The sequence below is a fragment of the Malurus melanocephalus genome, unplaced genomic scaffold (assembly GCF_030028575.1).
Source record: "Malurus melanocephalus ecotype Western Australia unplaced genomic scaffold, MMel_1.1 scaffold_310, whole genome shotgun sequence".
In the NCBI taxonomy this organism is placed as follows: domain Eukaryota; kingdom Metazoa; phylum Chordata; class Aves; order Passeriformes; family Maluridae; genus Malurus; species Malurus melanocephalus.
Window position 1 is genome coordinate 696970 of NW_026623542.1, and position 13188 is coordinate 710157.

The 13188-nt window shown below is 50.7% G+C and overlaps 1 protein-coding gene across 3 annotated transcripts in view; it reads right to left on the reverse strand.

The window, feature by feature from the left end:
* Window positions 1–13188, reverse strand: part of KDM2A (lysine demethylase 2A) — a 33941-nt gene that overhangs the window by 20370 nt on the left and 383 nt on the right. For 2 of the 3 annotated variants that reach the window (XM_057377357.1, XM_057377358.1), the window contains exons 2-3: window positions 13090–13117; window positions 11779–11883 (exon numbers count right to left, since the gene is read on the reverse strand). In XM_057377357.1, the coding sequence (XP_057233340.1) occupies window positions 11779–11883; window positions 13090–13117 (133 nt within the window). The remainder of the gene's footprint in view (window positions 1–11778; window positions 11884–13089; window positions 13118–13188) is intronic. The other variant, XM_057377359.1, reaches the window with a different exon arrangement.

Below are 13188 nucleotides of genomic sequence, written 5' to 3' on the forward strand. Positions count from 1 at the left end.
GACTGTGTTGTAATGGAAGAGTAGCTGCACTTTTCCTTAAAAATCACTGAATCYACTAATCCTGAATGGTGCTCAGCTTTAAAATGAGGGCACAGAGCAGAAAAGGCTCTGCCCTTTGCACGATTTAGGGACAATTAACCAACCTCATGCTCGGCTTTTCTTGAAGAACCCAGCATTTTGGGGGAAGGCACATTTCATCCTATTCTTTGCTAAACCACACCAGGGAATTTCAAGGATGCGAATAACCTTCCAGCATGATCAACTTTTTGCTTTTCCCAATCCCAGGCAAGTCTAGGACTACAGATKCCAGCAGGCAGCTCTCTGTCATTAATCAGAGGATGTGCACAATGAACCATAGAATTCTGCAGTACATGGTCTCACCTGCTTTGGGATCAGGTCGGTGGCAGCTCATTGCAGGACAAGGCTGCTTTTTAACTGCTCCCTTACTCCAGGCACCCACTTCTAGGGGGCAAAGCAGCTCTTTTGACTTTGCTGGATTCAAAATCACACCTTTTGGGGTGAAAAGGTTTGGCATGGAAATTCTGGCAAGAAGAGGCTATATCCAAACCAATCCCTTAATAGTTTATATTTGGCTCCCTTGGCTACACGTAACTAGGAGCAAGGGTTGCTGCACTGGGCTGGAACTGAGGTGAGTCCCATTTGAGAATGAACCTCAGGAGACCCGGGCTGGAACACAGCTCCAGCCACAGACACGATGACCAGGCATTGTCTGTCTTTCTGGAAGTGGCACCAAGCCAGGCTCTGGATTGTGTAGAGCAGCTCATTCAAMAGAAATGTGACCACGTGGCCAGGCCTGATCCAGATTCTACTGGTGCCACGGGTGGATTTTGGAGATGCACTCTGGGATCAGGGAACCATTAACATTTTTCCCAGGTCTCCTTCACACCACAGCCTCCAAAGCAAATGGGTTGGAACCTTCAACCCAAACCACTCCATGATAARGAAGGCACACCACCTAAGTGCAAACATCAGGAAACAAGCAGGAACACCTTAAACTTGAATCCCTTTGCAATGAGGAAACAGGGATGCAAAGCACAGAAGGAAGGGGATTGTGTCCTCCAGCCAAGCAAATTCCGAAGTCTATTGCTCCTGTCATCGGCAAAGCTTCAGCCACAAACCCCCTCCAGCTTCCAGGCAGATCAGATTCCCCTGWTCCTGTGGGCAGGGAAGAGCCTGGCTTCCTAACTGGCCCAGCATGGAGTAGAGCAGGATCCCAGCAATGGCTGAGGAYCCAAAAGCACAATGCAAACAGCTCCCATCTCATCAGACCCGGCCGCGGCCACACCGCTTTCATGTCATTGTTGTCTTGAGAGGGTGGGGAAAAACAGTATTTCAGGGCCCCAGAGCAGGCAGGAGGAAGGAAAAGCTTCTGTGTTTCCAGGCGTACATCTTAGGAGAGGCAGCATCTGCAGGAGTTTTCCACTCCTGGAGGCTGCAGCTTCCTCACAGCATAGTGACACAAACCACAGACCCCAGGTCTCCAACTCGGGTCTCTGCACAAGGACAAATGTGCTCAGTGGATGCTCCAAGACCCCCTTTCTTCTTTGGAGTACTTTGATCCTCACTGGCCACACAGGGAATTGCTGCCTGGATAAATAACCGGCTACAGATGACACCCCCAAAGCCAAGACAGGCTAATGCCAACCTCACCTTCCCACTAGTGCACACACAGAGCTGTRCAAACCCTTCTGACAACACCAACTTTGACCTCTTCCCAGGAAGAGCTTGCTACCTTTCTCCTACAGCCTGTGCCAGGGGTGGGGCTTGGCTGAGTACCCCTTCCCAGCACATTCCTACAGCTCTTCCAGAGAACACCAGCAATTCACAGTTCTGGACTCTTAAACTAGAACTGCTTCTTCCTGGAAGTGACACCACTATYGGGAGCCCTTCCAGTATCAACCAGTTCACCAGGGACACACAGCTTCCAAAAAGAAGCTCAGCAGATGTCTTCAAAACTGCCACCTGTGACAATGTTCCAGGTGAAGTTCAGCTCCAGTGAAGCAAGGGACAAAGTCAGGCACATTACATCATCTCTCAGACAAGCTCAGCACCCAGTGTTAAGTAGCAATATTTAAATATCACTTAGTTTCCTCAGCTTTCTCTCAGGATTCAGGCACTTTTCATCCTGCTGAGAGTTTTACTAAGGAAGAACTGACAAGTGGTCCAAAGCCTCTCTCTCTGCGTCAGGCAGGGTCAAGATAAAGGCAGTTTATTCATCCTCCAAGACCAGACAGCCAGCAATTYCCAGATAGCTGTCCTTCACCATGCCTTTCTGACCCTCCTGGGTACCATTCAATTAATACAGGAAATAGGAAGCATGAATATTAATCTTGCTGACAGCTATCCCTTCCATTCTGATCCTTTATCTACAGACTTTTTCACCCAGATCCAGCACAAGGATTCCAGGRAAAGCACCTCATGCAGCTCCACAGTGGCACTCTTCAAAACTCTTCCTTGAAAAYCTCTTTCCATCAGCAAGCACTGCCTCCATGGAGCACAGCTTCCTCTAACAGCAAAGGAGCTGACAGTCAGCAGAAGAGAACCAGAAAACTCTCCTGTGAGGTTTTTTTGAGGGAAGAACAAGTACAAGGTCACATTTGAAAAAAAAAGAACAAGCCGTCCTTTTCGCTGGAAGAGCCTCATGCATTTAGAGACTGAAACCAACACACACCACAGTATTTTAGTAACTTCCTGTCCTGTCTGCTGCCATCCTCTCCCTCAGCTCCCTCTCCCAGTCACCAGGAACCTCTTCCTGCTGTGCCACAGCTCCCTTCCCCTCAGGAGACCAGAGTACCCCTTGCTTTTCCCCTCCCTGTGCTTGTTGTCTTTCCAGAGCAGTTTGCCTGGTGTGAAACCTCCCATAATCCTCCTTTATTCCCTTAGAGAAAAGATKTTGGCATAAAGAACGCAGGAAAGTTTCACCCCCATTTCCAATTCCAAACTCCCCTTGCTGCAGGTTTTAATTTCTCCCTGGCYCCCAGTGTATACATAGAACAGTGTGATTTATCAGCATATCTCTTTGCCTCACCCCATCCCTTTGCAGGTATATTTTGCTGAAATGCACCCAAATCGATAATAAACCAACCAGCTCAACCCTCCKCAGTTCAGAAATTTCACTTCTCACTTATTTCTACAGCAAACAACTGTGGCTCCTGTCTAGACGAATCCAGACCTGCAACATCCAAATCTCGTGATGTGTGTTCTGATCTTGAGCRAGTACCAGAGGCATATCCAGAATTCTGCCTCTGAGACCTTGTGCTGAGAATCTCCAGCAATTTTAGCAGAGGGAAAGGGCTCAATTTCTCTAGAAAGGAACAAGGCAGCCTGGCAGGAGGATGGACAAGCAGGGAAGCAGCCAGACCATGACCAGTCAGACCCAGGGCACAGCAGGTGCCAATGCCACAACAGCCTATGCAAGATCCTCCCTTGCCAGTGTTTCCAGATAGAGTGAGAAGAACCAAGGCACCAAGAGTATAACACCCCATCAGCAGCCTGCCAGGTCACTGCTTATCCTAAGTGCAAGAGCTTTTCCTTTCCATATCCACCCCCCTCCACGCCTGCACCTCCCACTTCAGCTCCTGGGCTGGGCTCTGAGCTCTGGAGCATAAGCACAGCACAGAGGCAGCAGGCTCCTGTCCTCTGTGCCTCTCCCACCTTCAATCCTGGATTCTTTACTCCCCCTAACACAAGGAGGCACCACTTAGGATCTGAAGAACAGGCACAATCCCCTCAAGAGATCCAGGACAAGAGGAAGCACCAAGTTTAACTCAGGTTTAATGTCCCTCACCATCTCCCCCACCCTCCCTCAAAACCTGGAGTGCAGAATGGGCGTATCCAAAGTGGCACATCACTGGACAAAGAAAGATGCAAAGCACCAGGCTGAGGAGCAAACAGGATCTACACAAAACTGGAGCTATTCCAGGCTTCAGGAGGGATTCCTATCATGAGCGAGGCTGGCAGTATTTCAGAATGACCAGAGAGAACGCTTTGGTTTGCACTTTTGGGTTACAAAATTGAACATACACGAGGAGTAATTAGGGAATTGGAGCAAGGCAGGGAGCACAGAGGGGCCAAGGAGAGCTCCAGCAGCTGCTTCCAAATCACACACTGACCAGCCACAGCAGTGAAAACCATGAGGCAGAGGAACATGCTAGACCAGATCACAGATGGGCAGCTCTGGCAATAGTCCCAAAAGGGAAGCACTGCTCCTAGGAAAGGATATGGCTCCTCACTCCAGTCACCTGCAGCCTCCATCACACACAGTCACTGTCCCAACAGGCTTTGATGGCACTGCTAACCCCCAGACTGCCCACTCCCACCACCAGCCATGGCATCTGGACAAATCCTGCCTGGATTCCATGAAAGCCTGATGGAGCTTGAAGGAACCATCCAACCCTCCATGCCCTTTCAAAGCTCAACAATGACCCTGTGAGTGTTAAAAGCCATCCTCTGACATTCTGCCTTCTCATTTCTGGGRCAGACTGAGAAAACCCCTCAAATTACATCCCACCCCTTCCCAATCATAAGAAATCCAAGGAAAAATTTGAGTGGAGCCCTTTTCCTCTCAAGTATTCCCAGCACATGCCCTATGCAGTCAGATAGATGAGCACTACCTGCTCWGCTCCTCCTTTTGCTTTGCTCAGCAAGGCAACAGAATCTCCCCAAGATAGACCAAACTGTTCCAAAAAAGACTGACTTRAAAATGATACACATTCCATCCATTTCTCACTACTGAGCCCACACAGACCAAGACGAAGAGATCCAGGACAACAGACAGAGCCACACACACTCAGAGGTGAAGTAGATCCAGCACTAGGAGGCCAGCCCTGAGCAACTTCATTCCTTGCTGGGGACCTCTCTGTCCTCAGCACTGTGAGGGATCACATGACTAGAYTGGATTTTTTTATCAGGGAAGAGGTCACCCTCCAAATTTCCCAGTGTCCCAACCCAGCTCTGCCAAAACCTGTTGCCAGTTCTGTCCCATCACACAGCCTGTGYGAGGCTGGTCCACGGGAGTACTGGGACAACAAAAGCACAGGAAGCTTTGAGGTTTGTACTGCAATTCCTGCTCAGCTGACACTGTTTTTTAAAGGGAACAGCAGCAGGCTGGCTGCATTGCAGGCTATAGGGCTGAGGATGCTCAGGGAGAGAGAAAACAACCCAGAACCATCGGAAAGAACACGGACAGTGTGGGAAACCAGCTATTAGGAAGGATATTTCCTCTGGACTCGGTGCTGTAACACCATCCCTGCACATACTCCCTCCCCCTCTGCTCCATAAGGAGCCCAGCACTCGTCCTTTCCTTACTCCAAATGGGGCAAAGGGGCTCACTGACACATGGAAATATTTATGCACAGCAAATTAAAGACACTGAGGCAGCCTGACCTTAAAGGAGCATGCACTGCCAGCCCTCTCCACTTCCAGCTGCCTCAGCTAGATCCCAAGATTATAGCTCAAAGGAGCCACGCGTACATGGAAGAGCTGGGGGAACTTTTCTCAAGTGATATTTTCTCCTGAACTCTGTCAGGACTGGCTAAAACACAATAGGATTGTACACGTAGCTCCCAACTCTGAGGACCACACCACAACAAAATCCCCAAAGCCTCTTCCTTGACCTAAAAGGGTTTGTGTGGGGGCAGCTTTATTAAAACTTTTTAGTGTACAGAGCAATAGCTGAAACACGGAAAATCCACTACCTTGCAACCCTGGGTAAATCACATTCCAAAAACTTCCCTGGTTCAAGTTCCTGGAACTTCCACAGCAATCAAGAATCCCTGGACAGCCAGCTCATGCTGTTTACTCCCAGGGCTGTTGCTACAGCAACYGAGATGCACAAGCATGGACACAGGAACAAGACAGAATCCCTGCGCAACAGATCCATCTCCTCTCTTCCCATAATGGATTCACAGGCCACACTTTGTCACCAAGTTCACCTGAACCACTTCAAGTGGCAGAAAGCCACTGAACGTGACTAACCACAGCCAACTATGGATGTTCCCTGCCTGGTTCCCAAGAACTCTGGGAAAGGAYGTAAACAGGGAGGATCAGCAGCACWGGGAGTTCAGGCCACTGTGGAAAAGGAAGAACAACAMCAGAGTTCCTCACAGCCCCCAAAARGCTCAGCCATSATTTCCACCTCTGAAATCAGCAACACWCTTCTGAGAGCAGCAGCACCAGACATCTCACCCTGAAGGCAATTGCWTCCCCTCATACATTTTCAGAGGACAGCATTAGGGCAGCACCTTGTTTGTCCACCTTCTGAGCAAATCACCACTTCCCCATGTGCCATTTCTCCCCAAACCCACCCAGTGACYGGTAAATCTCTGTCTGGACAATTCCCAAAAAGGAAGGCGCTGCAGGCACAGGGACTGCTCTCCTGACTTGTCAATGTCACCTCCGGCTGGGATAATCTACTCCTAGTTATTATAGGAACCCTGCAGACATTGTTTGGTAACTCACAGGTAACTTGAAGTGCTCCTATGATGTTTGGCTCCTTGCTTAGTCAGCACTGCAGCTACCAGGACACACTCAGGCACAGCCAGGCTTGGGACAGTAAGAATCCATCACATATTTACTTCCTGCATCCCTCTCTGCTGACAGGGAACAGCATCCACTTGGTTTCAGGAATGTATTCTCCCAGGGACCAGCACAGTCATACATCTGGCAGGATCTAAATGCTCACAGGGATTTCTAAAGCTTTCCAAGAATAGCCTTCAGTTGCTGCTAGCTTCYACCAAAGCCCTGCCCAGACCAAATCTGAACAGCCCCTGAATTATTTAGAGCTCARTTATTACACCTGGGTCATTGGGAATGACTCATTTGTAGTGCCTCCAGTTTGAGGCATGTGGGAGAGATTAATTACCCCCCTTGCCCAGGTCCTGTCTAGACTGGGCAGCTGAGGTGTGCCCAGCAGACCARAGACATTTGGCCAGGCTGGGTTTCACACAGGGCACAGAGGAACCCCGGGAAGGAGCCTGGCCTGACAGGAATTGCCAGTGTCACATTTCAAATGTGGGGAAGAGGGAGCAGGTGATGTAAAAACACCCAAATTCTCACCCARTGTCTGGGCTCATCCCATGCTTCAATGTCTGTGGGAGCAAGGCAGGGTCACCCCAGCACACACATGCCAAGTCAGTGGGAGCAGCCTTGGAAAAGTCAGTATCCAGCRGGATTGGCCTCTGTCACCCCCAAACATCTGGGGATGACAAACACCAGCAACCTCCAGGGATCATAACCTGGCAGCTTTACTGGGCAAACAAGAAGTTGGGTTGAACCTGACAGGATCACTCCTTGCATCCCACTGTTGGGACAGGGTGAGCCATTCAAGATGGAACAACACAGGGAAGGCAGGGAAGCTGCTCCTTCTTACCTCCCTCTCTCAGCTTTGAGGCCATTTATCCCTCAATCTATCCCTATCCTGTCAGGATAACTTTGTCACGAATGTCCTGTGAACATGTGTGGGCCTTCCTGGCCCCACAACTTGTGTCCTGCAGAAAGGATACAAACAAGTTGGAAACCACAAGATTCCAGCTGTTGTGACTCTGGGCACCGGCCAGAGCCAGCAATGCCATCCCTCAGGCATGGGCTGAGCTGGGATTGCTCCACAGAATGTTGGGCTGCAAGAAAAACCTTGCCTTGCATACTCCCCAGGCTTCCTGCCCCATGTGATGGCTCCACATGTTGTAAAGCCCATCTGAACTCTCCAGGGGATAGCACCGACAAGGACATGWAAAGGCAGGTTTGGTAACTGCTGTTTACGGGAGAGGCCTCAGCTTCTGGCTGGTAAGGACAGGGCAGAGCCTCYTCTCAAATTTCATATAAGGAGCTGACCAGACAGCAGGGCAGAGTGCTAAGGCAGCACTCAAGCCATGGGACAGAGCACTTCACTCCCAGCTCCCCTCTCACCTTCCAAATTCTCCAGCACCCACAGCACTTAAGAGCAGGCAGGTCTCCTCCTCCACAAGCCCATTTTCTTTCATGGGTGTCACAACCACCTCTCACAGCCAAAGTAAGGGTGACATTGCAYCCAGTCAGGGATGGTCACTCGTGGCCAGCACCCCAACACTTTCAACAAGAGCTGTGGTTCAGCCCATAGAGCACCCACGGCCCCAAGGGAGGGTGAGGCTCCTCCTCTTGCAGCAGAGCCAGTTTAAGAGGTTCTACCCCACCCTGTCTCCCCATCTCAGACTTGCAGCCCTGTCAGGTTTGCTCACTACCCCAGCACAACTGGGATTAGTTGCCTCCCCCCTGCCAAATTCCATCCAGGACATGATCCACAATTCCCTGAGGCAGCATTCACCTCAGGACCATCACCTCCCCAGGCACTWACTGAGGGAGGGAGAAAACCTCTTCAACCAGCTCTGCCACCCTGGCAATCCTAACTAGTAACTACACCCTGAGATACAAACTGCTGAGAAGACCATGATGGGCAGGATTTGTCCTTTGGATAATGGCACTCTCCTGCTGTACTCCCAAGCTATTCCAAAGTGATCCAGCACTGCTGCCATTCATTTCTCACCCTGAACACTCTCACTGCAAGCACATGGCAGCACTCTGGCAGTGTGCTAATCCCAGTGTGCAACCCCAGAGCCTTGCTAGTCTCAGTTCATAGCACAGGCCTGCCAAAATGAGCCCTGGAGCAGGCAGAAGGTGAGATTTCCTCACACTTTGAGCACCAAGGAACATGCCATGACTCCATGCAGAAGGGCAGGCAGCCTCTGCGAGCACCAGGCCGATGCATCTTTTTCTCCAGAGCCTTTAAGGAGTCCAGGCTTCTTGTGGGGAGCCTGTGTGACATGGGCTGGGTGCAACCACCCAGTGACAGCCAGTAAAGACTTCCAAGTCTCAGACGGACCGTGGCATTGTTAGTGCCAGGGCTGGACTGTCACTCAGGCTCAGGACACAATAGAGCATTTCAGCTCCTCGGTTAACGGCCCACAAAACACGCAATTCCAGCTTGGAAAGCTGGCACCTCAGCCCAAGCCCCAAGAACTGCCTCGTTAGRAAGTTGGGCAGAACAACATTCACACAAGAATTAGTAGGAAACTACTCCACAGTGCCTGCAAATCCCATCTCCACTCCTCCCAGTACTGAGCCTCTGGGTGAGTAATACAGATATCCCTTATCTGGCTCTTCTGTGTCCTCTCCATGCTCACACAGCATCACTCACTGCCTGTGCGAGTCTCCCAGAGCTCACCAGAACACAGCTTCTTCCACCAATTGTCTTGGATGGGTGCAAGGCATCCTCCCAGTGATACCCCTGAGTCCAGAGCAATGCCCCCAGGCCTGTATTATCCTGGGAGTCATGGATGTAGAGCCTGAACTAGGAAGCATGCACAGTTAAGAGCAGTGCAATCCACCTAAGTGCCATTGTGCCACACAGGGATGTGTAACCCAGCACAGAATTCTTGCAGGAATGTGACTATACCTGAAGCAGAGGTGAATTTCTTCTCCAAACCCAGATTCACCAACGTTAAAATGCATTTTCCTGCCTTTATACAAGTGAGTAAAGTGAGTTTTAGTGTTTCTAAAAATGGGGAAGTCCTGCTCATCTTTAGTGGGTGACTTAAGACAAAGGACAGCTGCTCTTTTCCAGACTGGTTAATGGTCTGAGCCATTGGACAGACCAGGTTGTTAGGACTCATCCTAAAGTGCCTCATTTAGAAGCAGTCGATTATTCCTGCTTGGCTGATGAGGTGTTTGTGTCCYTGTTACTCAGGTTTTTAGAAAGGGAGTTGGAAAGCTGAGCCCAGTCAGTGAGYTGTTAACAATAGGTGAGTGATTCTGTCTTGATGGCAGGGGAACTCTCTGAGTGTCCATCAGCCTGCYTGAAACTAGGAGTTAAAATTAGTGGGGGGAAGCCTCTACACCAACGTTAACAAACTCATTCACAAAGTCGACATATCAGATTTTTGTTGAACCAGAGGCAGTCAACATTACTGCAGAATGTACAGAACGCTCAAAATTTCCTCTATATYCCAATGGAAACTAGTCAGGAAAATGATGCTGTCAGTGTGATTACGTGACACACGAGAGAACAAACTTCTGCCATCTCAGATAGTACCATCAAACCACAAAATTAATTCAGCTCCTTCACCACTACAAACTATTCTGGTCCAGGCTGTTTGGCTGGTAGGACTACTATCACACCTGGATTATTTTTTTAAATACATTTATTTTTTTGCTAGTTGAGCCCCAGTCACACATTAGCAACACAGCTGACCRCAGCGGGAACAGACTGTTCCACCAACTACCTGGAACTTTTCATTTAGGGCTACTAAAACTAGGTCTAAGGCATACGWGGGATATTTGAGCAAGTTAAAGCACACTTTACAGAAGAAAAACAATAATCTTKTAAGGGTCTTTCACCGAAGGAGCATCACTGACAGAGCAGGAGCAATTAATGAGCTGGAAGTTTCCAGGAAAAGCATGGCAGGAGGTAGGAGTTAAGCCTCACCCACCACACAGGGGTCATGCCTCCTCCTCTGGGCCTCAGGCCAGCACAGACAACACACACAAGTCCAGGTGAGCCTCATCCTGCTGCCCATGTGCCTTCCCAAACCCCTTAAGCACAGAGCTCATCAKCCTGCAGGCATTTATCCAGCTTAGCACATTCTGCTGGAGCCCAGCCCACCTGCACCAGGACACCAACTCCTCCTCATTTTTATTGGAGAGATTTTTAAACTGACTAGTTCCTGGCTGATAGTCCCCTTCACCTGCTGTATTTTTATCCAGATGTTTTAGGTTAGTTCTAGGTAACTCCCCAGTTAAACCAGGATCTCGAGCTGCATCCTAACTAACCGTAGGAATAAATGTGTCAGGATGAGGGAGGAGGTGGGATTGCTGCTGCTGCCAAATGAAAATGTCCACCAAATTCCTTGGGAACTCCCCAGCACCCAGAACTGCTCACCTGGAGGGCAAAGCTTAATGCCAAAAACCACACAGTCTCATGTCAAATGATTTCAGAGAATTAAAGGTTCACCTTTATGGGCAGCACTTGGAAGGTGAGGGTCCAGGTACTGCTGTGACTCAAAGAGGGACTCCACCAGAGCTGCCACTTCCCCTCCCTGAGGGTTTGCAACTGCCTCAAWCCAGCATGGCAGACACAGCAGCTTCCCTCCTTCCCTGGGATCTCCGGGAATATCATCTCATACTCGCAGAGCAGCTGTTCCCAAGCTGTTCCTGCTTACAGCCCAATTCCCAGACCACCGGATTCATGCAGTCCCACCAAACAGCAGCGCAAACAACAGAGCTCCTGAGAGGGCCTGACTGGGACCAGGCTGGAGGAACAGCTCCCTCCAAAAGAGAACACGGGGAAGAGACACAGGCACAAGAAGGCTTGAAGCTGGACCTGGTTTTCTTAGATTTTGCAGCCACTGAAACCAAACCAAGACCAACAGAATGGTAACATACAGTGCTTCAGGTCCTCTACTTGTCACAAACCACATGGGAAAAACCTGTCATGGCAGAAACTACACCGGTACTAGTTTCATGTTCCTATCCCAAACTCCTTACCCAGCCTTGGCCTCCAATCTTCCTTTCCAGAGCTCAGGAGCCAAATTCCCTTCATTAGGGCAAACTTGGTGACACAAAAACCCCACAAAGCCACCTAAGCCAAACCCACACATCTGGGCGGGCTGCAGCTCTTCTGCACGAGCCTGTTTGGGTTCTTTAACCTTGCTGCCCCGAAACACCTTTTCTTTCTCAAGCTGCAACAGAACCAAGACTGGAATAGGATTGTTTATAGGCACTACTGACCAGTCTTTGGCTGTAACGGATCCGTTCTTCCTCAGGCTCCATCTCCGACTCCTCTGAAGAGAGTGAGAAGGACACGCCGGGACTGCTGTCGTCGTCCTCTTCCTCCTTGGAAGCCAAAGGAAAACAGTGAAGCAGGGCACGGAGATATGGGACACCCACAACCCTCACTTCACTTCTCCTTTTAGGGCCAATCCCACCCCACTGTGAGGGGTTGAGAGAACCCAATGGATGAACCCGCCCCAACTTTTAAGGCTCCCATTCTAATTTAAAATAAGTGCCAGAGTAAATGACTTCACCAGCAGTTCTGTAACACAACAGGAGCTGCAAGTCTCCCACTTTTGCTCCACACCACCACCAGCACAAGAAGCAGCTCTGTTGGTCCAGTGGGATAAAAACCAGGGAAGGTACTGTCAAACCCTGGCTTCCCCAAAATTAAACATTGGAGAGCCAACTCCTCCAAACAACACAATCACTATGCTCAGGATATTCTGTACCATGACACTTGAGAGAAAATACAGCGGTACAGGACATCTCCCATGATCAAGGAAGGCATATGGGATCTCTCCTACATACAGCACCCAGGAATCTAACTCCTGGCTGGAGAAGACTTAAATGCTGAGATCTCCAAATGTGCCACCTTGTGACACCACACACCAACCTGGGAAAACCTCCCAAGGCATCAGATGGCACCTACGCCTTTTTTTTTTAAAGGGACAGAAACCAACCAAAACCTAGATATGCCACAGCTCTTAATCCCCAGGACTATGCCTAAATCAGACCTTCGGGGAGGAGAACTGGGGAACGGGATCGGGGAAGGGGATCCGCCACCCCTTGTGTTACAGAAACGCTACCACCACGCAGAGAGAAATCGCTCCATCCTGCTCCTTCCTAACCTCTGGCTTTGACAGCAGAGCATTCCTACTCCCGCCAGCACCTTCCCCACCCCTGCCTCCCTTGGAACCACGGTACCAGGACTCGCGGCTCGGCTGAGGGAGGCAGTTTCCCCACACTTGCTGAACTCTGTTTATAAACAACCGGACAACCGGAACGCAGCGCGCCCGCCCCGCCGCGGGGGCCGCCCCGGCCCGCCGGGCCACCCCAGCCCGCCCCCGCCGGGGCAGGACGGGAGGCGGGAGGGAGGGAGGGTCCCCGGGGAGCTGTCAGCCGGCACCCGCCGCCCCCTCCCCAACACTTCCCGACGCGGCCTCCCGGGGCCCGGCAAGGGGAGACCCGCCCGCGCCCGCTCCCGCCCGGCCGCGCTCCGGGGCCCGCACAAACTCGGGGGTCGCCGGTGACCCCCGTGGTGCTCACCAGGTCTCTCCTGCGCCTTTGTCCTCTTCTACCGCCGGCACGGAGCGGGGAGGAACAGAACAGACGGAGGAGGAGGAACCCCCCGGTCAGCAGCGATCG